Raw genomic sequence first — 26,105 nt, 5'->3', positions numbered from 1 at the left:
CACACCTGCATGCCACGTGGTACATGGCTGAGTCTGGGCTCCTCTGCTTCTGATCCGCTTCCTGCTGACGCTTCCCCCGGGAGGCAGCAAGTGATGACTCGAGTACTGCCCACCTGTGAGGAATTCCAGGCTCCTGGTTTTGTCCTGGACCAGCCCAGCCTCTACTGTTGAAGGCATCTGTAGTGAACGAGTGGATGGAAGAGCTCTGTGTTTCAAACAAAATGAAAATTTTAAAACTGAATCAACATTTTGTCTGCAGCCCAGTTTTTTCAGAGCCTGGTCATCTTGGATAAACTCACATTATAGGGTTCAAACAAGACAGCAAGGACCCAGACCCTGGCCCAAGGACAGCCACTGCATGTGGCCAGACTCGGCTGGGCTATCCTCACCTGCTTCAGTGTCATTTACATCACTGCCGCACCCTAGAAAGCTAAGAAAACAGACACAAAATGTTTATTCGCTAGAAGGACAGCTACCCTGCTTGAGGGGAACAGCCGCGTGGCCCCAGGCGCCCTCTCAGCCCAGCCAAGGCTCCCAGAACTGCCCCGCTCCCTCGTGAGCCCCTGCAGCCAGAGGCCTGGGCTCTGCTTACACAAAGTTCTGGGCGATAGCCAACACCTTGGAGTACTCGCCCTCCCTCTTGCGTAGGCTGGTGGGAATGGGTGTTTTAATTCGGGTCCCCACAGGGTTCCCATTGTCCTCAATGAGTACCACATTGTTGGAGTCGAACCTGGGGCTCATCTGGGGGCCAGGCATGCGATGCCCCACGATGAGCGCCTTCTTCTTCTGTCCCTTGATGGCCAAGAGGATCTGGTCGCCCACCTTGCCCACCCCACTCTTGTTGTAGACGTGGATGCAGCGAGGAGGGCGATGGTAGGGGGTGTTCCCCAGGGCGCTGTTGTCCACCACACGGACGCGTGTCATCTTCTGAATTGCGCTGAGGCTCCCGGTGGTGCTGGAGGGAGACAGAAAAGGCTGTGAGGGCATCTCCCCAGGGCAGGCTGCAGGCCCTCCCAGAGGCCACGGCTGGGCCCAGCGCGCATGCCAGCACCTCTTGAGGAGCAAAGCACAAGCAGGAACTGACAGGAGGCAGGGCCTGCAAGGACGCCACGCCCATATCCAGTGGTCCGCTCACAACCAGAGCTCCTGCGGGTGGGCCAAGCCCTCCATTGGGATGGCTTTTAACAAGAACCCAATCTTCCTGTTAGAACAAACTCTATGTAAAGCCTTAACTGAAAGCCTCTGCTTCCCACAAGGACGTGGAGGACATAAACGAATCCCTACGGGCCTGACCTAACCCCAGCCTGTCCTGCAAAACCCGCTTCCCCACACATCCTCGTGCCCAATCTCCTCATCTACAAGCATGTTGCTGGGGGGTGGGGGTCAAGAGATACGAGTTTCCTAGGAAGTCCCTGACACAGCGTGGCAGAAACTGGTCGAAGCAAGGCCCCGATCTTCTGCTTCCACAGTTTCCCTGCAAAGCAGGAATGTTTTAGAAGAGCGCCCACAAAGAGCAGACAAGCTCCGAGTAAGCAATCCGGTAGCCAGTGCTCACGTGGAGGCGCTGGTGTTCTGCTGGGGATCCTAGGGACTCTGCTCCCACTTCCCATGTCTGCTCCAGGCCATTTTACCCATTCCCATTGCTGCCAACTAGTAAATCTCAGCTCGAGCCCCACCTCCCTCCTCTACTCTGGTCCTGGTTTTCCACTCTCCTGAACTCCTTACAACACACCCTACACACACTGCACTGCAGACTTAGGAGGTCCCAACTGACCTTGCTGCCTTGCCTGGCAGATCTCCCCCTGCTACTGGATCCCTGCAGAAACAGCTTCTCTGGAACCTCCAGCTCCCAGGCCCTAACCTTCCTCTCCACCAATACCCCCTGGCCACAGGGTCCCACTCACGGTGCTACCTATGCTCCCGTCTTTTCCCTTGGCCCTCACTGACAACCTATTCCATTCAGGCTCCCTCCCCTACACCTATACCAAGGTTTTAGGGTCCTAACTGGGTCCCACTGTACCTCCCTCTGCCGACAAAGTATTCTCTTTAAAACGACACCACTCCAGGGCCGGCGCTGTGGCACAGCGGTTAACGACCTGGCCTGAAGCGCCAGCAGCCCATATGGGTGCCAGTTCTAGTCCCAGCTGCTTCACTTCTTAAAAAAAAAAAAAAAAAAAAAAAAAAAAAAAAAAAAACCTACACCACTCCTCCGCTTAGACTTGCTCCATGGTTCCCTACCATCTACACTATCAACCAGCTGGTCCCAATTCACCGACCTTCTGAGGTTCCACACCCTAGCATTCACACGGGCACCTTGTGCCCCAGGGGCTGGTGGGAACTACCAGAGTTCTCTGAGCACACCCAGCTATCACCCCCCTGGGGCGGGCAGGAATGGTTCCCTCTTTCATCTGGGAAGGCAGCCTCTCCATTCCATGCTTCCTCTTGCAACTGCAGCTCCTGTCCCAAGCCTCACAAGCACCATGGAAGCCTGTTGTTATACTCCTCACATTTCTCTAGAATGATTTGTTTTCAAGTTTGCACCTGTGACCAAATGTAAGCTCCTTTCAGAGCTAGGAGCAATGCTCCTACTATGCTATGGCGTAGTAAATTAAGCCTCTGCCTGCAGCAACGGCATCCCATATGGGCATCAGTCAAGTCCCAGCTACTCCATTTCCGATCCAGCTCCTTGCTAATGGCCTGGGAAAGCAGCAGAGGATGGTTTAAGTGCCTGGGCCCCTGGGTCCATGCGGAAGACCCAGAAAAAGGTCCTGGCCCTGGCTTCAGATCAGCCCAGCTCTGGCTGTTGTGGGCATTTGGGGAGTGAACCAGCAGGTGGAAGACCTCTCCCTCTGTCTCTCCCTCTCTCTGTAACTCTGCCTCTCAAATAAATCAATCTTAAAAAAAAAAAAAAGGCTAGAGTTTTCATGTGCTAGGGCAATGACAGGGTTGCGAGAGATCAGTCTTGCAAGGAATGCAAGCAGCAGCTTCCCGCCTTTGCCATTTCCCCAGCCCACCCCAAGAACACCACCTCCCCCCTACCCATTCCCTGCTGCCCTGTGGCTGACCAAACTCCAGCTCAGCCTTCCTCTGTCAGCACCCCTGCCCCATGGCCACTCCCAATTCTCATCACCCTACACCTGGCCCCGCACAGGAGACTGACTCAAAGGCACAGTTCCTGGAACTCGGTGGGAAAAGTTACCTGAAACAGCGCTGGCTCCGGGCTCTGCTTACGCAGGCGAAGGACCCGAGCCTAGGGAAGAAAGCCATGGATCCCAAAGTGACAAATCCTGCAGGAAGAGGGAGGGACAGATGATTTCTGAGCCAGGGCCCTTACTCAGAGCCAGTTTTCTTTGGGGATTCGCGTGGGAGGATGGCACTCCTAGCACAAGATCATTAGTCACTCAACAGAACTCTGAGCGGTTAAGAGACACACAGAGGAATAGCCGGAATCCAGCTCCAATTCTGCTGACTCATGTTCTGACTCTGGGGTCAGAGAGCCGGAATGGTCCACAGCAGCACGGAGACGGTCTTCCATGGGCAGGATGAGAGCACGAACCCTCTGTATGCACACAGCCAGCCAGCACCTCGTTCCCAAGTCCTCCGCAGAGGAAAAGCTGCACAGGACTGCCCGCTGGCACCCACAGGGCAGTGGGTCATCCAAGCAGCCGCCCAGGCCGCCTGTCACATCGCCTTTCTCCTACTTGTGAAGGTCAGCGCACCTGCACAGCTCAAGGCCGACAAAGCAGACAGAGCCAGAGGCTGCCCTTGCCCAGTGACTAAAGTCTGTTCAGGCCAGTCTCCCAAACAACACTGCACCATGGAAAAACCACCTCCACCACACCCCAGCTGCAGGCAGGCTTCGGGGAGCAAGGTGGAGATGGCAGAGCAAACAGCCCAACACTCGTGGCTCCAGCTGGCAAAAGCCCAACGCCATCCTCCTGAGCACTGACAAACACGGAAGGCGCCAGTGTCCCGCAACCCGAGCCCCCACGGCGGGGCATGGCTAAGAGATGCCCACAGCCAGCTGGTGGTGCCAACTGCCAAGCACCTTGTCCTGCCACCCAAATGCCTGCGTGCTCAGGGCCTCAGTCGAGAGCTCTGCCACGAGGGGCCTCTGCACTGTAGTATTGACACATAGCTTTGCTTTGCACAAGTTCAAAGCACCGTGGGTAAGATTTTATTTAACAAGGATGAGGAAAAAGTCCACTATTTACTTCTACAGGAATAGCTAGGCACTCCACTCCAGGAATGCTTATTAACTACAATTTAGCTTCAAATCCCAAACTTACTCCCAACTGTTTTCCTTACAACAACCCCTGACACACTGGCCAAAACGTAGTTATGATCAGAAAATTAAACGTGAAACAAGGCAGCCACTTCGGACGCACTCAGAAGCACAGGCTGTCATATGAGGCCAGCTTTACTGTCCCTAAGTAACCCTGGAGGGGGAACACACGGCCCAGCTGCAGTTCCCCATCCACAGCCCAGGGATCCGGACAGTGCCTCCTGGCCAGGTGGACAGGACGATGCACAGAGACCAGTTCTGAGGAGCACTCAGCACAGCGCCTGGTTATCAGTACCTATTAGCTGTCTTCCTCCTCTTCATCATGTCACGTCTCATTTCACACGTTAGGAAACTGAGACACAGACTGCGAGACCCGCACAGAGCCCCACAGCCAGTCCAGGGCACAATCAGAACCAGAGGCGGACCTGGCCTCAGTCCAAGGAGTTCTCACCTCACTCTGCCCTGTCAGGCTCAGGGCGCACAAGGGCACCCCGGCGGGAGTGTGTGTGTGTATGTGTGTGTCTGTGAGCTCTGAGGGTCATCTGATCTCCTAGGTTTTTTGTTTTTGTTTTAAGAATTATTTATTTATTTAGAAGGCAGAGCCACAGAGAGGCAGAGGCAGAGAGAGAGGTATTCCACCTCCTGGTTCACTCCCCAAATGGCTGCAATGGCCAGAGCTGGGCAGATCCAAAGCCAGGAGCCAGGAGCTTCTTTGGGGTCTCCCACGCAGGTGCAGGGACCCAAGCACCTGGGCCATCTTCTACTGCTTTCCGAGGCCATAGCAGAGAGCTGGATAGGAAGCGGAGCAGCTGGGACTTGTACCGGCGCCCATATGGGATGCCGGCACTGCAAGCACACCCACTACGCCATGGCTCTGGCCTCTCCTAGTTTTTCTTGACGATCACGTGTCAAGCAGCAGACTGAGTGCTTTCCCTGACCACTGCATCTAAAGCTCACAAAAACTCTTTGAAATGCTTACTATTATAAGTCTAAGTGCTACACACAAGGAAATGAGGCCCAGAGAGGTAAATACCTTGGCCAAGTTCACACAGCTAGGAGTGACAAGACTGAACTCTGAACTTCAGCAGCTGCTTTCAGAACCCATGCTCTTACACAACAGAGTAAACACGGCAACCTTTCACTATTAATATTTTCCAATCACTCTTGTTCCATCAAGAATACCGCTATCACAAGCACACTTTCCTCACAGCCGACTCAGGGCTTGCCGAACCAACTGAAACGCACGAACACCAGCTGAAGATTCTTCACTTTTGCCAAATTTCAGTTTGGAAGACAATTGTAGTAGGTGGCAGGACGGGCTCTGCACTCTGAGCAAAACCTAAAAACTGGCAACGAAACAAAACAGAACAAAACAGCACTATAGCTCTGAAAAGCAGTCCTTCTGGTCCAAGCTGGAGCTTCCTCAAATCCCAGCCAAGCATTCCCTCATGGTGGCAGGCCCTTGGCCTCACTCCCTGGGAGAGCAGAGGTTCCTAGGCTACTCCACGGAGGCCCCAAGATGAAGCTGGCACCGCCTACATGCCCTCTCCAAAAAGTTGCAACACCGGCCCTTCCACACCACCCTGCTTCCTCAAGAGCTTTGCCATAAGTCCAGAACTACAGAAGCAGCGAGGGGCTTCCCAGAACTGTCCTGACTCGGCTATCTTTACAAACCCCACCATTCAAAGCACCTCCCTAAATTACGTAGGGCTGTCAGCGCACAAACTCTAATCCAGGCCCCCATCTAGACCCTGCTGCTCATAAGCCACGCCCACTGTCCAGTGCCCTGTGACACTGCTCCAAGGGCAACTTCCTCAGGAAGCCTAATGTCAAACTGCAGCACCATCCGCTGGCCCTCATGCACAACCAGTGGACGTGGCCGTGCACCCAACGCCAACAGGTGGCTGCATTTGCTGAGTAAGTTTGGGTGCTTTCTTTGAAGGTTGATGTCCCATAACACCCTATTTCTTGCTCCTTACTATCTCAAACTCAGACACCATGGAGCTCCTGGCAGCACAGCATCCAAGCTCGCTGCAGGGATCCAGGCCCCATGGACTCAGACGGCAGAGGGACCTGGGCTGCACTCACACACAGCAACCTATTCGTGCGCCCACAGAACACTTCCTCGCTTGTGACTTTCCAGCAGCTCTTCAGTGGAGCTGACACTGAACCCCAGACCCAAACCGAAAGGCCTCGGAATCAAGTGGACAACAGTGAGCCTTCCCATGAACTTGAAAGCACAGAATGAAATACTCACTTTTTGAATACAGTTGTCCCTCAGTTTCGGCCCAGGAGACCTCCCAGACACCAAAATCTCAGATGCTCAAGTCCCTTATATAAAACAGCACAACATTCATATATAACCTTCGTCTTCCCATACACTTAAAGCACCTCTGGATGGTTTTTATACCCAGTGCAGTGTAATGCTACGTAAATGGTCATTACACTACACTGCTTAGGAATAATGACAGTACAGATCTTTTTTTTTTTTTTAATATTTTCAAACTTTTCATGGGTTCTCAATCTGTGGGTTCAATCAACTGTGGATTGTGAATATTTGAGAAAATTGGTCGGCATTGTAGCACAGCAAGTTAAGCTACTATCTGCAATGCCAGCATCCCATTAGACCACCTGTTGGAATACCAGCTGCTCTGTTTTGGATCCAGCTCCCTGCTAATGCACCTCAGAAGGTAGCAGAAGGCGGCCCAAGTGCTTGTGTCCCTGCAATCCACATGAGACCCAGATGTAGTTCCAGGCTCCTGGCTTCAGCCGGGCCCAGCCCGACATTGTGGTCATGGAAGATCGCACTCTCCCTCTCTCCGTAACTCTGCCTTTCAAATAAACAAATGTTTACAAAGAAAATATTGGGGGGGGGGGGGGGAAGGTGTTCCCTCCACTTCCAGCCCAGCAGGTCCTGGTAAACAGGAGTGCAATAAAGATTCGCAGAATAAAAAATAAACAAGGTAGCCAGGAGAAAGATAAATCTGCCACTCCTACCCGTAGCTCCACACAGTGAGGCCCAGACTCTGCGGGATTCTTAGCCATACCACAGGAAGCAGGACATGGCCTCACAGCCCAGGTCTTGCTTTCAGCCCCTGGAATCTTCTCCAGGGCCTGGTGCCTGCACTGCCCACCATGGAAATACCTCATCCCAACACCAAGTAACTGCTGTGGATCAGGAATGGAGCCAATAATTTCTTTCAAAGCAACTGCAAGGTGCCCTGAAGTTCTTTCCTAGCACAAACCCACCCTGTGGACATAGGCCCTGGTTCACTTCAGACCTACTGCACATGCAATGCTATGTCCTGGACGCCATCTGATGCCGAGATGAACTGCCGTGCTGTTTCCTTCTCTACAGCCCTGGCACTCAGACAAGGCCAGGAAGGGTTTCACACCTTCCTGGTCAGCACCCAGTACCTGCCTCCCATTTCAGGGAGTGAATCACAACAAGAGAGGTGGGGAGATCTGAGTCAGAGGAAGGAAAGACAATTACTACAATCCAAGAGCCTGCTCTGCCATCCTCGTTTAACTTCAGCCTCTCCCCCCGCTGCAGAGGCGAGGATTGTGGGTTTCGAGGACACCCAGCAAGCTGCTCACTTGGCATCACCGTGTAGGTCCCACTGGAATGTAGGCTCTGCGAGGGCAGGGATGGGAACCTGCCTGGTTCCGGGCCAGACACTCAGTGCCCAAGCCATGCCTGGTACTCAACGAGAGCGGAGGACTATCTTATGGACAACTGGACAGACTTGATCTGTGACTCGACCCCAGCTCCAGAAAAGCTCCATGCTGGGGCTGGGAGGTTCTCTTGTGCCCTTCACTCAGGCTCCCAGGGACTTAGGGGAGACTTCTAGGCACTGGGGCTTGTTTTGGGTTTCCAAACACGGTCTGAGTTGGAAACGTAGGCAGAAAAAGCCGACACCTCTGATGCTTCGGGGAAAAAACCAGGGGCCAGTGACCGAGTGCTGACGATCCCAAATATGATACTGAGTAACACGGATCTACAGACTCACACATTGTCTCCACCTGGGCAGCTTCCATCTCTAGAGGCTTGGCACAGTCCCCACATTTTAAAGGCCTTTCCAGAGGAAGGGGCTTAAGAGAAAGAAAACAAACATGTTCAATTCAATCACAAATGGGAAAAAAAAAATCTAGAGAAATCAAATACAAAACCAGCCACACAGAGGACAAACTCTGCTAGCCTGGGAACATAAGTGTTTTCCTTAAAGTAGGGAAAAGCCAAGGCCTGGCAGCCTGGAGGAGTCAAAAGAGGGAACCCCCAGGACCCTCCTGGGGTCACACAGACCCCACCCCCATTCCCCTGGCAGGCCTCTTCCCATCTTTCTGAACCGGTGGGCCTTCTATTTGTTGGTTAAGGATTCAGGGCTGTTTTTGCTGTCCAACCTTCAGAAAGTCCATGGCTGGGGTATATGGGTGTGTTTTTAATCTCACAGGAGTGTAACATGAGACAGTTCTCAAAGTACTTCCACATCCATCACTTTCTTTGATAACTGCACCTCTGGGCCTCCAATGAAAACATATATAAGCAAGAGTCAGAGTCTGCAAGGGACTGATCTGCCCAGGATACTGAACTGCTCTGCTGGCTTCACACATTACCATTTTGCAGTTGGAGAAATAAAGTCAGAAATGCTACGAGATGTATTGATTTGTCCAAGGCCAGAAGGAAAAGCAAACCAGACCCAGGCCCACAGCTGTGTCTTTCACTCCCTGCACAGGCAAGATGCTGCTTTAACAACTAGCAAACTTCACAGAAGCACACAATGCACATGGGCCAAGGGCTCCTCCTTTGTCAAGCCTGCACATCATCTTTAAATAAATTCAGGAAACAGGGGCCGGCATTGTGGCACAGTGGGTTAAGCTGTCGCCTTCAACACTGGCATTCCCTATGCTCGAGTACTGGCACTTCCAACCTGGTTCCCTGCACCTAGGAAAGCAGCGAAAAATGGCCCAAGTACTTGGGCCCCTGCCACCTACCTGGAAGAAATTCTAGGCTCCTGGCTTCAGCCTGGCACAGCCCCAGCTGCTGTGGTCATTTGGGGAGTGAACCAGCAGGTGGAAGACCTTTTTTTTCTTTCAAATAAATAAATAAATAAATCTTAAATTAAAAAAAATTCAGGAAACAAAAAGCTGTCCTTTTGGTAAATATCTGTACCACATCTAGGACCAAAGCAGATCTGATTCACCCAGCCTGCTGTGATTTTTCACAGCACTGCTATCGTAAGCCTAGCATCCCTCGACAGCACGCTGGGATGTTTCTACCACAACTATCACTGAGAAAATCTCCCTTCCCAAGTTTGAAAAACATGTCCAGGGTTCTTGTCTTGTATTTGTTTACTTACTTAACTTATGCCTTGCTTTGTTACAGAGGATTTTTTTTTAAATATTTTATTTATTTATTTGAGAGGAAGAGTTATAGAGAAAGGGAGTGACAGAGAGATTTTTTTTTTTTTTTTGACAGGCAGAGTGGACAGTGAGAGAGAGAGACAGAGAGAGAAAGGTCTTCCTTTGCCGTTGGTTCACCCTCCAATGGCCGCCGCTGCAGCCGGCGCACCGCGCTGATCCGATGGCAGGAGCCAGGATCCAGGTGCTTTTCCTGGTCTCCCATGGGGTGCAGGGCCCAAGCACCTGGGCCATCCTCCACTGCACTCCCTGGCCATAGCAGAGAGCTGGCCTGGAAGAGGGGCAACCGGGACAGAATCCGGCGCCCTGACCGGGACTAGAACCCGGTGTGCCGGCGCCGCAAGGTGGAGGATTAGCCTATTGAGCCACGGCGCCGGCCGTTACAGAGGATTTAAAGCAGTGGTTATGGGGACGGCGCTGTGGTGCAGTGCGTTAACGCCCTGGCCTGAAGTGCCACCATCCCATATGGGCGCTGGTTCAAGGCCCGGCTGCTCCATCTCCAATCCAGCTCTCTGCTACAGCCTGGGAAAGCAGTGGAGGATGGCCCAAGTCCTTGGGCCCCTGCACCCACGTGGGATACCCGGAGGAAGCTCCTGGCTCCTGATCAGCGCAGCTCCGGCCGTTGTGGCCAAATGGGGAGTGAACCATCAGATAGAAGACCCCTCTCTCTCTGCCTAACTCTGACTTTCAAATAAATAAATAAAATCTTTAAAGCAGTGGTTCTTAGACATATCAGTTATTTGGGACCAGTGCTGTGGTGCAGTGGGTTAAAGCCCTGGTCTGCAGTGCCAGCATCCCATTTGAGTGCCGGTTCCCATCCTGGCTGCTCCCCTTTGGTCCAGCTCTCTGCTGTGGCCTGGCCTAGGAAAGCAGAAGATGGCCCAAGTCCTTGGGCCCCTGCACTCAAGTGGGAGACCCAGAAGAAGCTCCTGGCTTTGGACTGGCGCATCTCCAGCCGTTGCAGCCATCTGGGGAGTGAACCAGTGGATGAAAGACCTCTGTCTCTGCCTCTCAAATAAATAAAGTAAATCTTAAAAAAAAAATCAGTTATTCAAGCTGGTTTTTTTTTTTTTTTTTTTAAATTTGTCAGGCAGAGTTAGTGAAAAAGAGAGACAGAGAAAGGTCTTCCTTCCATTGGTTCACCCCCCAAATGGCCGCCATGGTCGGCACTGCACCGATCTGAAGCCAGGAGCCAGGTGCTTCCTCCTGGTGTCCCATGCAGGTGCAGGGCCCAAGGACCTGGGTTATCCTCCACTGCCCTCCTGGGCCACAGCAGAGAGCTGGACTAGAAGAGGAGCAACCGGGACTAGAACCCGGCGCCCATATGGGATGTCGGCACCCAGGCGTAGGATTAATCAAGTGAGCCAGGGCATCAGCCCCCAAGCTGCTTTTCCAGTATGGTTTCATTTCTTTTAGCTTTCCTCCTCCTAAGCTCCTACTCCACAGTTATGCAAACACTTATAATCCAGATATAAGTAACATTCTTAGCATGGTCGAATCAGGAAAAGTTGCACAAGGCAAAGTTAAGTTCTGGAGCCAGTGCTGTTGCACAGTGGGTTAAGCCACTATCTGCAATGCTGGCATCCTATATGGACAGCGGTTCGAGTCCCAGCTGCTCCTTTTTCAATCCAGCTCTTTGCTAATGCTCCAGGGAAAGCTGAAGGTAGCCCAAGTCATCGGGCCCTGCACCCACATAGGAGACCCAGAAGAAGCTCCAGGCTTTGGCCTGGCCCAGCCCTGGCCATTGCAGTCATTTGGGCAGTGGAACAGTGAATGGAAGATCTGTCTCTCTCTCTGTAACTCTTTCAAATTAAAAAAAAAAAATCTTCAAAAAAAAAAAAAGTTAAGTTCTACTTACACACCTATCCTTTCCTGTTAGTACTTACACAGGGCCCAAGGCGAGGAGCCAGATGTATGGAGATGGGGACGGGTGGGGGTGGGGAACAGGAGACAGTGAGGGAAAGGGAAAGGCAAGGCCTGCAGGCATGAGAGGAAACCCTGCAGAAGGAAGCCTATCTCCACTACCCTAGGGCTGTGACCCTGCAGTCAGTCCCTCCTCCAGGCCAGGCAGGGGTATTCAGCAAGTGCCCTACCTTCACTCACAAAGGGACCACCTCAACCTGGGGGACCGCTCTCGGGACTGTCCCGCAGGACCAGGTCTGCAGGATAAGTGTCCCTTTCCCAGATGCTGGCTAGGAAAGGCAGCCTCACACCTGGACTCTTAGGGAAGCACGAGCAGTGTCTGCACGTTTTTCAGTTTAAACTGGACGTGGGGAGCCGGAGCTGTGGCGTAGTGGGTAAAGCCGCCCAGTGGTTCCAGCCTCAGCTGTTCCACTTCCAATCTAGTTCCCTGCTAAATACGCCTGGGGAAAGCAGAGGAAGATGGCCCAAGTACTTGGGCCCCTGGATCTTTGTGGGAGGCCAGGAAGAGGCTCCTGGCTCCTGACTTTGGATGGGCCCAGCTCTGACCTTTGCAGCCATTTGGGGAGTGAGCCAGAGGATAAAAGATATCTCTGTCTGTCTCTCTGTTAACGCTACCTTTCAAATAAAAACAAAAAACTGGCCATGGAAGAAGACAGCCTTCCTCCCTCCTCTGAGGGAGGCAATTCCTATTCTGTGAATAATAAGCTATCTGCCACATTCACTGACCCGTAACAAAATTTCTGAGATCTGAATACAGTCACCACAAGCTGTCCCTGCTATGATACATGTAAAATCACACTGGTTCACACCAGGGCGAGCCACAAAGCAAGCTCTGAAATGGAAAGTCACGGGGCATGCGACTCGGCAGTTAAGAGGCCACTTGGACACCCACATCCCCCATCAGAGTGCCTGGGTCTGAATTCCCCCTCCACTCCTGATGCCAGCTAATGCATGCCCCAGGAATCACTAGGTGACCACTCATTAGGTCGCTGTCATCCACACAGGAGACCCAGATTTAGCTAATACCCAACTCCTGCCTTCAGCCTGGCCCAGCCTGGCTATTGTGGGCGTTCAGGGAATCAACCAGCAGATGCAAGTGTGCTCTCTGCCTCTCAACACATTTTTTTTCCAATGGACTTCAGGGAAGGACGTTAATGTTGATATTCAGGTGCAACAGTAAGAACATTTCGGCCACTGTTCCTTCACAGACCCCACAACACACTAATTCAGTTCTCATTCGGGACTTCTGAGGTGCTTCCCCTCCTGTCTGGAAATCATTCCTAAACAGTTCACAGCCTTCTTGAGGACAGACGACAGTTAACAGCTGTCGTGGTGGTCCTAATGAGCTACAGGCAGGGAGAGGCCTGACATGGTGGCTCAGGAGGGTAAGCTGCTGCTTGCAGGGCCAGCACCCATTTTTAACGCCAATGTCCCAGCTCGTCTGCTTCTGATGACGCTTCCTGCTAGCACATCCTGGAAGGTAGCAGCAGATGGCCCAGGAACTTGGGCCCCACCACCTACATGAGAGGCCAGGACGGAGTTCTTGGCTCCTAGTTTGGGCTCCTAGTTTAACCCAGACCTGGTTATTGCAGCCATTTTAGGAGTGAACCAGCAGACAGAAGATCCCTGTCACTCTGCCTTTCAAAGAAATCAATAAATAATCTTTAAAAAACAAAACAGGGGCCGGCACTCTGGCGTAGTAGGCTAAGCCTCCGCTTGCTGCACCAGCATCCCATAGAGGCACTGATTCGAGTCCCAGCTGTGCCACTACTGATCAGCTCTCGGCTATGGCCTGGGAAAGCAGAAGATGGCCCAAGTCCCTGGGTCCCTGGACCTATGTGGGAGACCCGGAAGAAGATACTGGCTCCTGGCTTCAGATCAGCTCAGCTCCAGCCAGTGCAGCCATTTGGGGAGTGACCCAGTGGATAGAAGACTTCTCTGTCTCTACATCTCTAACTCTTTCAAATAAACAAAATCTTAAAAAAAAAAAGCCACTTGGGATGCCTGTATTCCAAATCAGGGTGCCTGGGGTTGAGTTCCAGCTCTGCTCCCCAACTCCAGCTTCCTGGGGCACAGTCTGGGAGCCAGCAGGTATCAGCTCTGGGTCCCTGCCACCCACGTGGGCGTCCTGCAATGTGTTCCCAGCTCCTGGTTTCAGCCCAGCCCAACTCCAGCTGTTGCTGGCATTTCCGGAATGAATCAGTGGATGGGAGATCACTCATTTGTGTATCTGTCTCTGCCTTTCAAACACAGAAAATAAAACACTGTTAAAGTATTAATATATAAGAAATGACTTCTGGTCATCTTCAGAGGTCCAAAAACCAGGTAACCATGATCTGCTGACTACTTTCCAGATATCCACTACAAGAGTTATTTGATTTCAAAGTCAATTTTATCGTTAGACACAAGCAATGGATCACACAGGTTTCACACCCATCAAATCAAAGGGCTCCGTGGGAGGGACCAGGGTAGTGGCGCCCGGGTTAAATTGCCACTTGGGTCAACGGCATCCCATTCTGGAGTCCATTTGGGGGATGAACCAGCAGATGGAACAGCTTTCTCTGTTTCTCCCTTTCCAATAAATAAATAAATAATTTTTTGAATGGAGTTTTTTAAAAAAAAAAAAGTTCCACAGGAAAAATACATCCAAGAAGCTCTAAGGATAAAATGGAGTATACTTTTTAAGACAAAAAAAAAATTCCTAAAAAACTGCAGCAAGGGCAGACACTGTGGCGTGGCAGGTTAAGAGGCCTCTTATGACGCCCGCATCCCATACAGGAGTGCCTGGTTCAAGTCCTGCCTACTGCAGGCTTCCCATTCAGCTTCCTGATAATGAGCCTGGGAGGCAGCGAACGACGGCCCAACGTACTTGGGTTCCTGACATGCTTGTGGGAAACTCAGATGGAGTTCCTGAGTCCTGGCTTGGGCCTGGCCATGCCCCAGCTATTGTGGCCATTTGGAAACTGTGCCAGTGGATGAAGATCTCTGTCACTCTGCCTTTCAAATAAATAAATCCTTTAAAAAAGTAAAAAACACACACACACACACACACACACACACAAACCGGGGCCAGAGCTGTAGCGTAGCAGGTAAAGCCACCGCCTGCAGTGCCAGCATCCCATATGGGCACAGGTTCGAGTGACGGCTGCTCCACTTCCAATCCAGCTCTCTGCTATGGCCTGAGAAGGCAGTAGAAGATGGCCCAAGTCCTTGGGCCCCTGCACCCACGTCGGAGACCCAGAAGCTCCCGGCTTCGGATTGTCACAGCTCCGGCCACTGCAGCCAATTGGAGAATGAACCAGCAGATGGAAGACCTCTCTCTCTCGGCCTCTGCCTCTCCTTCTATCTGTGTAACTCCGACTTTCAAATAAATAAATATTAAAAAACAAAAAACACTAGATTCCTTCTCATCTGAACTGCTTGCTCCAACCCAAACCAACTACCAGAGTCTAAACCTAAACCTACAAAGACTCCTCCCACCAGGCAGACAGCTTCATCCTCATCTTCCTGTCTGTGACAGCTGAAAATCTAAACTGCCCTTTCTAAAAAAAGCCAACTCACTTCCTACCCTCAGCGAAACCCTTGTCTGTCAGCTGCAGGCACTTCCAGCGAATGAAGACTGAACTTGCTTCTGGCAGTAACTATTCCTGGACAGCACCAGGCTGTTCTGCACCGTACATTCCTGGTATACAATACACTAGCAGCATGCTCACGGACCTCCCTCACTGAAAACTCAGGTTGAGGACAGCAAGAAGCAAGCAGGAGCATACCAGACACCAGTGCTTTTCAAAGTTCGCTAACTTGACACACAGAAACACCTCCTTATACCCTCACACCTGAAGCAGGTGTCAAGAAACACTACTCCGCGGCTGGGGTTGTGGTGCAGCAGGTTAAGCCACGGTTTGCAACAGGCATCCCATATAGGAGTGCCAGTTCAAGTCCTGGCTGCACTTCTGATGTGTTCCGTGCTAGTGTGCCTGGGAGAGCAGCAGCAGATGGCCCACTACTTGCGCCCCTGCCACCCATGTGGGAGCCCTGGATTGAGTTCCAGGCTCCTGGCTTCAGCTTGGCCCAGCCTTGGCCATTGAAGCCATTTAGGGAGTGAACTAGCAGATAGAAAATCTTTCTCACTCCCCTTTCTGTCTCTCCCCTCTCTGTGTCACTCTTTCAAATAAAATCTTAAGGAAAAAAAAAAAATACTCGGGGGCCAGCGCTGCATCCCATACAGGCGCCGGTTCTAGTCCCGGCTGCTCCTCTTCTGAACCAGCTCTCTGCTATGGCCTGGGAACGCAGTAGAAGATGGCCCAAGGCCTTGGGCCCCTGCACCCACGTGGGAGACCTGGACAAAGCTCATGGCTCCTGGTTTCTGATCGGCCCAGCTCCGGCCATTATGGCCATTTGGGGAGTGAACCAGCAGTTGGAAGACTTCTCTCTGCCTTTCAAATAAAATAAATTAAATAAATAAATTAAACCTGCGACAATTCAAACCTTACAGGTGCATTCGACAAGCTGCCAATGAACCCTTGAAAAGCTAGTAGGCAACAGAGCCACTGACCCGCTGCAAGAACTGGGCACCCCGGGGAGGGAGTCCTATGGCTCTGAGGACCAGGTTTAAGTCGCAAGTGGCCGGCGTTTCCCAAGCAACCCTCGGTGACTGTGTCCATGCCTTTAAACCTCTTCACACACTCAGCCCACTCAATCTCACAGGGCGGCAGGGCTCACTTACAGCCCGCTACGGAAAGGAACACGGCCTTAATGCCCCCTTCCAGGAACCCGGAATCAGACAAGCCGCCGTGAGGATCTGATGTGCAGAGAGCCCGCCCCCGCTCCTGTCTTAATCACTGCTCGCCGCGATCTCTCGTGAAAGGAGAAACCAGGGAACCCCCGACTCCGGGAGCCGCGCACCCGCCCGACAGACGCCGCCACAGCTGCCCAGCAAACCCCGCTCCAGGCCCGGCAGAGAGCGCAGCGAGGGACGCCCCGGGAACCCGCGGGCTCCGCATCCCGGGGGAGGCAGGTGAGCGCGCGCCCCGCGGAGTCCCGGCGGCTCGGAGGCCACCTTCCAGGCTGGGACCCTCCCGCCGACCCTCTGCCCCCAAAGAGCCCACTGCCCTCCCACTTCCGCCTCTCCTCACCCGCCCGGGGAGGGCGCTCCCGCTTCTGCAGGGGAGAATGGGGCCCGAGAGAAGGAGAGCAGGGAACCCGGCGTCCCCCGCGTCCCCTCCGTACCGCTCTCGCCGCTTGGGAATCTCCCGCCTCGGGTGCCGCGGGCCCAGCGCCGCCTCCCGCCACAACGCGGCCTCCCGGGCGCCTGCGCGCCAGGGCCCGGCCAGGCGTCCAGCGCCCCGAGTGCGCGCGCGCCGTGCGTGTGCGGCGTGGGGGTGGGGCCTGCGCGGCTCCGCCCCTCTCCTCCCTCCTCCGCTCCCCCTCCCCCATCCGCTGCCGCGGCCGCCGCAGGAGCCCGGAGCTCGAGCCGCCCAGCGACTCCCCCCTCCCCCTCCCCCAGCCCCGCCCCGCCCCAGCCCGGGGCTCGGAGCCGGAGCCGAGTCTGCGCCTGGGGGTGAGTACGCGACCCCCTCCCCAGCCCCCTCCCTTGTCTTTGAGGATTCCACCACCACCCGGAGGAAAAACCCGGACTCAGCTGCGCGTCCCCTCCCTTCTCCCTCCTGAGGGACCCAGAGGTGCCCGGGCCCGCGGGACCCCGCTGCCCCCAACCCCACACCATCCGTAGCCAAATGCAAGTCCTCCGACCCCCGTCGCGGGTCCATATGTGCCCCGCCCTCGGTCTCCAGCCCCTAGGGAGATCCCAGGGGGTGGGACCCCCGCCCGGGCCCCCTAGTGCCACTCTTCTTCCACCTTCCCGGCCCAGGTGCGCGTCCGCCCTGCGCCCCTCCGGGGCTCCCGCTGCACCGCACCTGCCCGCCGCCCCCGCCTCCGAGTTTTGGATCCTGGGGTCGCCAAGTCCGGCGCCCTCGAGCCCTTCTCTCTTTTCTACTGTGCGGGGGCCGGGTACTCCGAAGCTGCCCAGGAGCAGGGGTTCGGGCTCGGGCAAGGGCAGGGTTCGCGGGTGCGGGCTCGCGGCCGGCAGCTGCCCCTGGCGCGGCTGGGGACCGGTCGGCGGGCGGGAGAGGCGGCTGGCCCGGGGAGCGCGTCCTCAGCCTGCTCCCCGCACAGTGCAGTTCATTCATGAGCCGCCCGGGCCTGCGGCGGAGGGTGCGGCGGGGAACGGCGAGTGGGGCAAGGGCCCTGCTGGGGGGAGGGGGCGCGCTTTGTCCCTTCTGGCTGTCTTGACCACCTAGAGCGACAGTCCCAACACTTGTCGTCCTGTTGCCCTGCAAAGGGAAGGACGCTTGGGAAGTGGGCAGGAGAGGTCAGAGGGGCTGGCTGCCCTTGGGGCTCTGTGCTGCCACCTCCCTGGGTCCCCTGGGCAGAGGTCTGGACGCTGGGGGCCAACCTGAGTACTCCACTGCCCTGAGAGGCTGGGGCCTCCCTACCCGGTACCACTGCAGCCACCCCGGGAAGAATGAGACTGTGTCCCTGGCCTGCCTCACCAGGCACAGGTGAGGAGGGGAGTGGAAGTGTCGGCCAGGCTCTAGGTGGGAGTGTGCTGGCAGCGTGATGGCCCTCCAGGGCACCAGAAAGCCCAGGCCCTGGCGTGCCCCAAGACGCACATGCTGGGGCCTGCTGTTGGCTGGCTTGGTGCAGTCTTGGCCTGTGGATGGGTGGGTAGGTGGGTCGGTGGGGATGTTGCAAGGCAGAAGGTGGCCCCGGGAAACTAAGAACCCCTTCTGGGTATCATACAAGTTCTGTCCAAGTACAACAGGATCAGAGAGGTCTGAGTTCAAATCCTAGCTCCACCACTCTTTAACTGGGTGACCTTGACAGGTTCCCTAACCTCTCTGGACCTCAGTTTCCATTAAGAAGTGTGGCCACGACAGGCTTGGTCATGGGATCAAGCAGAGTAGCACAGGTGGACGCTGGCACCTTGTCTGGGAGCTGGCCGATAGTGGCCACGACAGGCTTGGTCATGGGATCAAGCAGGGTAGCACAGGTGGACGCTGGCACCTTGTCTGGGAGCTGGCCGATAGTGGCCCTGAACTTCTGACCCATCCTGGGGTAGAAGCACCCACCTGCGCCTGCAGCCCCACCTCAAACAGATGCATGGGGTGTATTGCCAGAGCCTGGGAACATTTGCTGCCACTTTAGCAGTGTCCCTCCACCAGGGTAAGCCCTTGACCTGACTGAGGGGCTCTGTGTTATTTCTGTTACATTAAGTTCTAAGTTTTATTGTTATTTTTACCAATTTTCCTCCACTAAACCAAACCCTGGTATTCTACATCTTATTGATAACTGTAGGTGCTAGGACGAGGGGGTTAGTATATGCCTTAAGCTGTATTGAGAGATTTATACAAGTCATCTTGTGTAATTCTGAAAATGACCAGGTGACTGGTTTACTGTCCCCTTTTTCCAGCCAGTGGAGCCAAAGCCCAGGGTGACTGAGTAATTTGCCTAGGTGGGCAGTCAGATCTTTCCCATCCTAGAAACTGTGCTTTTACCCCCCAGATGGTGTGCCTGTCCCCTGCCCTGAAGTCACAAACCCACAGCCTGAGTACAGGGTCTGGAGCAAGAGGGGAGGCAGGGGGGTAGAGACAGGGCATGGCATTTCTCCAGAGTGGTAGCTGGTGGTACCCCTGCCCCCGCCCCAGCCCCTGGCTCCCTGGTAGAAGTGGCTGTAACATTTGCAGAGGCAGCAAAGTGCAGTGGTTAAGGGCATAGACTCCAGCCAAGCTGCCTGGGTCCATATCTGGGGCTACCACAGACTGGCTGTGTGACCTTGGTCAAGTTCAGTGCCTTCTCTGTGTCTGGGTGTCCTCCGGGAGTCATGATGGGGAGCAAATGCGTTAGGATTTATTCAGTGCTTAGAACAGTGCCTGGCACAAAATACAAGGGCACTTCAAAAAGTTTGTGGAAGATGGAATTCAAAGTTCAGAAGTTTACTGTGGTGCAAAAAATGTTTGAAATCCATCCATAGTTTTTTCTTTTTAAAATATATTTGAAGTCAGAGTTACAGAGAGAGGAGAAGAGACAAAGAGAGAGAGGGAGAGCTTCCCTCCGCTGGTCCACTCCCCAAATGGCTGCAACGACCAGGGCTGAGGATAAATCTCAGAGCCCGGAGCTTCTTCCAGTTCTCCCACGTGAGTGGCAGAGACCCAAATACTTGGGCCTTCTTCTGATGATCTCCCAGGCCATTAGCAGGGAGTTGGATTGGAAGCGGAGCAGCTGGATCTCCAGCCAGCACCCATCTGGGATGCCAGCATGGAAGGCAGGGGCTTAACCCACCCGCCCCCGTGGCTTAACCCACCCGCCCCCATGCATAGATTTTTCATGATGTACATATTCCGGGGGCTTTTTGGGCTCCCTGCCCCAGAGTTTAATAAGCATTTGATACATGCCTTCTTTCACTACTACTTTTATCCTTAACTTGTGGATACATTTTTACCTATCTGTCTAAGACAAGGATATTAATATCTCTTTGTTACATATTGGAGGACTGAGGTCCGCAATTACCTAGTAACAAAGCCGGCCTCTATCTTTACCTCCTCCCATCAGTCCACATGGCCTTCCCAGGATCCCAAGCCCAAAATTAAACTTTCCCCAGTAACAACATAAAAAAATTTTTTTTATAACTCCTCAGCCCCTGCCATGCACACACTCCATAATGGTAAAATAGTAACCTTAGCTCAGAATAAAATCCTGTCACTCTCTCCACACACTCCCAGCTAAAGCCTCAGTTTCAGACAGAGAAACCCCAGATCAGGCTGGCTCAGGCACTTCTGTACACTGGGAGAACTGCTCCTGCCTCTCCAATCCCCCTCCCCCCCCAGATCTGCCCCTGCCTCTCCACCCCCCCCCCCATTATTCCGCCTCAGGCTCTTTCCTCCTCTCTGCTGCTCAGCCCAGTGCTGGCTCTGGGAGCAGCTGCCCTTGATGAAACTCGGCCACAACCCCGCCCCCACAATTAAGAGCTTGGCCTAACCCTGTGGACTGGCAGAGCCACCAGCCCTGCCCCGCCCCTAACATGCCCTGTGACCTCTTGGGAGTCTCTCCTTCCTCCTCCGTGAAATGGGGTAATGATGTGAGTGTGCCCTGCCCTCCTCCGGTGAGAGGATCAAGAGCCTCCCCTCCCCACTGGGGTACCTTCTTGTAGAAGCTCCCAGAATTCTCTGCCTCACTTTGGAGAAGAGCTAAGCACTAGGGGAGGAGGAGGAGGATGGTGCTCATTATATTCTGACCTGGTGGGGCCTTGGGGTTCAGGGACACAGGCGAGGGAGCGGGCTGGTGAGATTTCTGGAGTATGTTGGGAGTTGGAAGATGAGAAAGAGGTGCTAATTAGAGTCGCCCACCCCAATCCCCCGCCAGTCCAAGATACCTACACTTAACCTTTAGCCTTCCTGGTGCCTCTGGATTCTGTGCCCTCTGTTTGCATGCCAGGCTCCCAGACACACCCATGTGCACGCTGCCAGTTAGAGCTCCCTTCACTTCCACCGGCTGCCAGGCAGTCACCTGCCTCCCACCGCACACACTACACACATCCACACACGTTCCCACAGTGCCCTGAAAATACGTAATGAGCATCGATGAAGCTGCCGTGGTCTGCAGAGCCCTGTTCTAAGCACGTCGGAAAGCATCCTGAGGCCATGGAAAGGGTTCAGGCTTTAGAAAGTTGACTTGGGTTTGAATCCTGAGTCCATCATTTTGTTAGCAGTGTGACCTTGGGAATGCTTCTTAACCTCTCAGAGCCCTGCGTCCTGAGGAAGTGATACACAGGAGTGCTGAGGATTAAATACAGTCATCCATATATTATTCTTGAAAGACTAGGCACTAGGTAAGTGGCACCTGCTTCAATGACTAAATTGGTATTTCTGGCTTGGGCTAAAAGAGAGGGCAGCATAACACACGCACAGGACCGTTACTCAGCCTCCCTCACCTGAACTTTGCAGAGACTCCTAGGGAGCAGATGAACCCCATAAACAACCCCAGCTTCCCCCCACACACACATCTGATGGCATGTGCCCCTTGCCCTGTGGTCCGGGTTAGGAAGAGCCATGGGGGACCCCTCCTGGTCACCCCCGGGGCTGAGGGACACTTGCTCCCAAAGTTGCAGTCAGTGATTGTAGGTTTGTTGTTCTCTCTCTTTGTCTGAGTCCTTTTCTTCCCTGGGGAGTCCCCCCTCCCCCGGCAGAGCTCTGGTGTAGTCAGCAGATGGGTCCCCAGGGGCCCCCTGGGAGGATGGGGTGGGGCAGCGCCGCCTCTGCAGCTGCAGCCACACCACACTTCACCACCGGGGGCCTGGCTCAGCTCTGTCCCCACGCACTTCCAGAACCCAAGCATGCATCCCAGCAGGCTGCCACTGTCTTCTAGCCCATTCACCCAGAGCATCCAGGGCTGAACAGCCTTGCAGACTGGGGCAGCAGGACAGGAGCCTGGCTGCAGAGGCTTAGGCAGGCTAAGAGGCCCCCACCCACTCACCCCTCCTTTGCCAATGGAAAAGCTCGCTGGAGGGCACAGCATTCCCAGCGTGCCCTGCTCTGGAGGCAGGAGCAGTGGCATTCTGGGAGTTGTAGTCCTCACACGACTCAGGTGCTCCTGTGCAGATAGTTGGAGAAGTGAGGAAGCTGGAGGGGAGAAAAGGTGTAGGATGAGCAGGAATAGGTGATGCCAGGCAGGTAAGAAACCCAGACATCCTACTTCTTGACTTCTTCCTCGGACCCCAACTCCAAGGACGGGGGCAGATCAGAAGTTGAACATCTTGTTTCGAAGCCAGTTAGGCTACAGTGCTTTCCAGTTGCAAATTCTAAACACATGAAGTCATGCCATCCTCTAATGGGGTAGAAGGAAAAGATCCCAACAAGGCAGTTGGTTCTGGCCCATCTTCCCCTGGCCTGGAAGCCTGGGACCCTCAGAACTGGGACCCCTCCCTATCTTCACTCAGGCCGGGTTCTGCACCCTGAATGAGAGCCGGGGAGAGAGAGAGGGAGGCATTTATGGTGTGTGCACGAGGGCGGAGGTAGATGTTCCAGAATCACAGATACCTTCCCGTTCAGTGGAACCAGTCTCCCCAGTCTGGCCTGGCATCTGGGCTGAGCTCCCCGGACCCGGGGTGGGGTCGCAGCTCTAGAGCAGTGGAGCTAAGTCCATGTGACTCACCCCTCCCACCCAGGCCCTTATCTCCAGTGGCCAGAGCTTCCCCCTACCCGGCAGCCCCGTGATCTGGGCTCACCGCCCCCTCCCCATGCCCACCCTCCTGAGGCTGTGAGGGGGACCGGGGGCGGGGGGCAGGCACAGCTGACTGCTTCGCCCTCTGCCCAGGAGGACCATGCGGCAGTAGCAGCCATGCTGCCCTTCCTGCTGGCCACACTGGGCACCACGGCCCTCAACAGCAGCAACCCCAAGGACTACTGCTACAGCGCCCGCATCCGCAGCACGGTCCTGCAGGGCCTGCCCTTTGGGGGTGTCCCCACCGTGCTGGCCCTGGACTTCATGTGCTTCCTTGTGAGTGCCCTCATGCCACTTCCTGCCTCCGGCACCCAGGCCCAGTACCTGCCCGGCAGATAGCTCCGGCTATAACCCTGTCTCCCCAATGCAGCCCGAGCCTCGCCTCTCACCTTCCACCAAGCCAGGGCCCTCCTCTCCTGAGACACAAGTCTAGCCCCTCTGCCCCCCACCCCCGTCCCCCATCTGTGGCAGCCTCTCCACCTGCAAACCACCCCCTCTTCCCCCAGGCACTGTTGTTCTTATTCTCCATCCTCCGGAAGGTGGCCTGGGACTATGGGCGGCTGGCCTTGGTGACAGATGCAGACAGGTAAAGGCCTCTCTCCACCTCTCCTCGAAGACCCCTTGTTCCACACCCCCCCAGGAACAAGAACGCGCCCGCCCTCTCTCATCCCCTCTGTTGGGGGACGACAGAGGGCCTCGTCCCAGAGTGGGCGTGGGGTGTGCGAGGACCCTTCGCCGGGCCTCTGTTCCCTGCCCGTCCCCAGGAGCGTCCTCCGCCCCTGCTAACCCTGCCGTTCTCTGTCCCCAGGCACCGGCGGCAGGAGGGAGACCGAGTGGAACAGGAATAGTATGTGGGGCACCGGCCCCCTCGCCCCCACTAAACCAGCTTTTCCTTTTCTTCCCTCTCACGCGGCTCTTCTCTTCCTGCCAAGTCGCTGGTTTCTCTTTGCAGTTTTCTCTGCAGGCTCATGTTTCAGATTAACGCGGGCGGTGTGCTTTGCAGAGCAGGGGGCTCCCCAGCTTGTCTCTGCCTCCCCCCCTCCCCGCCACCTCTCCCTCTGGCTCCCTGCCTGGGAGAGGTCCCTCCCTGTGTGCCCTCGCCTTGTGGTCCTCCAGGGAACCCACGCTACAGTCCTCAGCACAGTCACGCAGAGACAAGATTGGGCGTCACCCGCAGCTTCCTGTCTCCTAACAGCTAGTTCTTCACGTTCCAGGGGTCCCTGCTCACTCCTTCTGGAAGCCTGAGGTGGAGGCTGCCCGAGGAGCCCCCCAAGTCTGGCCCTGTGTGTTATCTCGTGGTCTCTGTCTGTAGGACCGGAGTTGTAGCAGCTGCTGGGTTTGGGGAACAGGGAGGGTAGGGCCCCACCCAGGAGACATCTCCCAGCCCCCTCCCCTCCCCGTCCTTTTCTGGGTCCCCCTAGGTCCCTACTTTCCTTCACTTTCCCATTGCTCTTTGCATCCTTTTGGCTGGGTCCACCCCACCCCACCCCCTGCTGGTCATCCTTGGAACTGCAGGGCCCTTTTGCATTCTGCCTTCAACCTCCTGGGTGAAAGATGAAGACGCTCCTCTCTTAGGGCCCCACCACCCAGCATCGTGCTGCCCCTCCCTCCGTGGGGAAGAGGTGTACTTGAGGGAGGCAGGGTGGGGGGGCAGTCATTCCTCTCGCTTCAGCCTCTGCGCTTTCTGTGCCTTCTGTAACCCTGGAGCCCTACTGTGTCACCCTGCTCCCAGGGGCTCAGACTCACCCAGCTCCCTGGTCTCTCGTCTCCCCCACCCCCCAGTGTGGCCTCAGCTATGCACGGGGACAGTCATGACCGGTACGAGCGTCTCACCTCTGTCTCCAGCTCTGTGGACTTTGACCAAAGGGACAACGTGAGTGCCCTTCTGCAGATGTCTTGACCCCTCCCCAGTGCCCTCTTGGCTTCCTGTGCCGTGCGGTCCTAGCCTCCTCCTCGGCTAGGGAAGGGGCTTGTCTAGGATCCATAGGACCTCCTGCCCTCTCTGTCACCCCCCATGCTGGCACAGCCCTAGCACCCGTGGATCCCAAGCTGTGACACCACGGTGGACTTCCCTATCCGCCTCTGCTGATGCACCCTCAGGCTGCCATCTTTCCTTAGAAATCGTAGTGAGCCTTCCAGGCCTGCCCAACAGCACCCACAGATGCCATTGTCATGTCCAGAGGTTCCAGGCAGGCCGTCCTGGCCCCATGGGGTCCCGTGACCTGCTTGGGAGGTGGAGCTGAGCAGCTGCAGCCCCTCTCTGTGAGCATTCACGCAGACCCCAGCTCCCTTTCACGTCGGGTCTGTCGCACAGGTGCTGCGACCTGCCCCTGTCACGCCGAGGGTGAGGGGCGTGAGCTGAACGCTAACCTTCACACGGTGGGGTGGGGCTGGTTGGTGCAGCTCAGGCCAGGGGCCCTGCAATAGCCTCAGCAGAGGCGGCCGTCGGCTTGCTGAGTTGGACTCCCCGGTAAGTGGTGACGCAAAGGGCCCCCCCACCGTGCTAGCGAAGCTGTGATAAGTCCCCTGCTCAGGGGCCGTGGCAGCAGGAGGCATGGTGCCCTGTCTTGGCAGAAGGGCATCCTGGGCCTTCTCCCGGTAAGAGATGGGGGATGGCTGTCCCCCAAGGGACCACTGCTTGAAGGCAGCCTGGGGGTCTGGAGAGGACAGAGACATCTCAGTGGCCACGTGACTCTGGCTTTCATGCCTTGAGGGTGGACTGCAAGACACAGCTGGGACTTAGGCAGCAGGGCCCACCCCTGTGCTTGTTGGCAGCCACGTGGCAAATTTGTTTCTTCTCTGGGGATCTGGGGACCTTGCTACCCGTCCTGAACTCCCAAGCCCCGCCCTTTGCAGGGGTCTGTGGCTGGGGACGTGCGGATCCCAGTTTCTGCAGGAACAGCAGCCTTGTTCCTTCCCTCCGTCTCTGGGGCTGAGCTTGGTCCCAGGGTGTAGGGTGTGTCTTTAGGGGCGGGAGGGGGTGTGGGGGTGTGTGTGCCCAGGTGAGCCACAGCCTAGATATAATCAGAAGGGGTGGCTGGGATGTGAGGGGCAAGGGAGCTTGGGCTGGTGGGATGGGACAGCAGCTGACGGCCCCCTGTCCCCCCAGGGTTTCTGTTCCTGGCTGACAGCCATCTTCCGGATAAAGTAAGTGAAGGGTCTTCGAGCTGTAGAGCCAGAGAACATCAGAACCTGCCACCTC

The 26,105-nt window shown here is 55.2% G+C and overlaps 2 protein-coding genes across 10 annotated transcripts in view; one reads left to right on the top strand and one right to left on the bottom strand.

Annotated features, from left to right (window-relative positions):
- Positions 1-431: 431 nt before the first annotated feature.
- MRPL14 (mitochondrial ribosomal protein L14) lies at positions 432-17,005 on the bottom strand. Of its 5 annotated transcripts, none has more exons than XM_002714441.4 (3): positions 16,856-17,005; positions 3,200-3,287; positions 432-955 (listed from the first exon to the last, which is right to left on the bottom strand). In XM_002714441.4, the coding sequence occupies exons 2-3, from the start codon at positions 3,265-3,267 to the stop codon at positions 589-591; spliced, it is 435 nt and encodes a 144-aa protein (XP_002714487.1). In that variant the 5' UTR covers positions 3,268-3,287; positions 16,856-17,005; the 3' UTR covers positions 432-588. The 5 variants fall into 5 exon arrangements, with proteins under 5 accessions (XP_002714487.1, XP_008261195.1, XP_069930162.1 ...); XM_008262973.4 differs by having other exon boundaries at positions 16,762-16,971; XM_070074061.1 differs by lacking the exon at positions 16,856-17,005 and adding an exon at positions 8,296-8,378.
- Positions 16,457-26,105, top strand: part of TMEM63B (transmembrane protein 63B) — a 26,277-nt gene continuing 16,628 nt past the window's right edge. Inside the window, exons 1-7 of one of the 5 annotated variants that reach the window (XM_070074054.1) lie at positions 17,063-17,186; positions 21,393-21,512; positions 22,997-23,179; positions 23,410-23,489; positions 23,712-23,750; positions 24,686-24,776; positions 26,013-26,050. In XM_070074054.1, the coding sequence (XP_069930155.1) occupies positions 23,021-23,179; positions 23,410-23,489; positions 23,712-23,750; positions 24,686-24,776; positions 26,013-26,050 (407 nt within the window). In that variant the 5' untranslated portion in view covers positions 17,063-17,186; positions 21,393-21,512; positions 22,997-23,020. Of the gene's footprint in view, positions 16,644-17,033; positions 17,187-21,392; positions 21,513-22,996; positions 23,180-23,409; positions 23,490-23,711; positions 23,751-24,685; positions 24,777-26,012; positions 26,051-26,105 lie in introns of those variants that run through there. The other 4 variants (XM_070074055.1, XM_070074053.1, XM_070074057.1 and 1 more) reach the window with 4 other exon arrangements.

This window comes from Oryctolagus cuniculus, chromosome 5 (genome assembly GCF_964237555.1).
Source record: "Oryctolagus cuniculus chromosome 5, mOryCun1.1, whole genome shotgun sequence".
Taxonomy (NCBI): domain Eukaryota; kingdom Metazoa; phylum Chordata; class Mammalia; order Lagomorpha; family Leporidae; genus Oryctolagus; species Oryctolagus cuniculus.
This window is presented reverse-complemented; position numbering and strand designations above follow the sequence as displayed.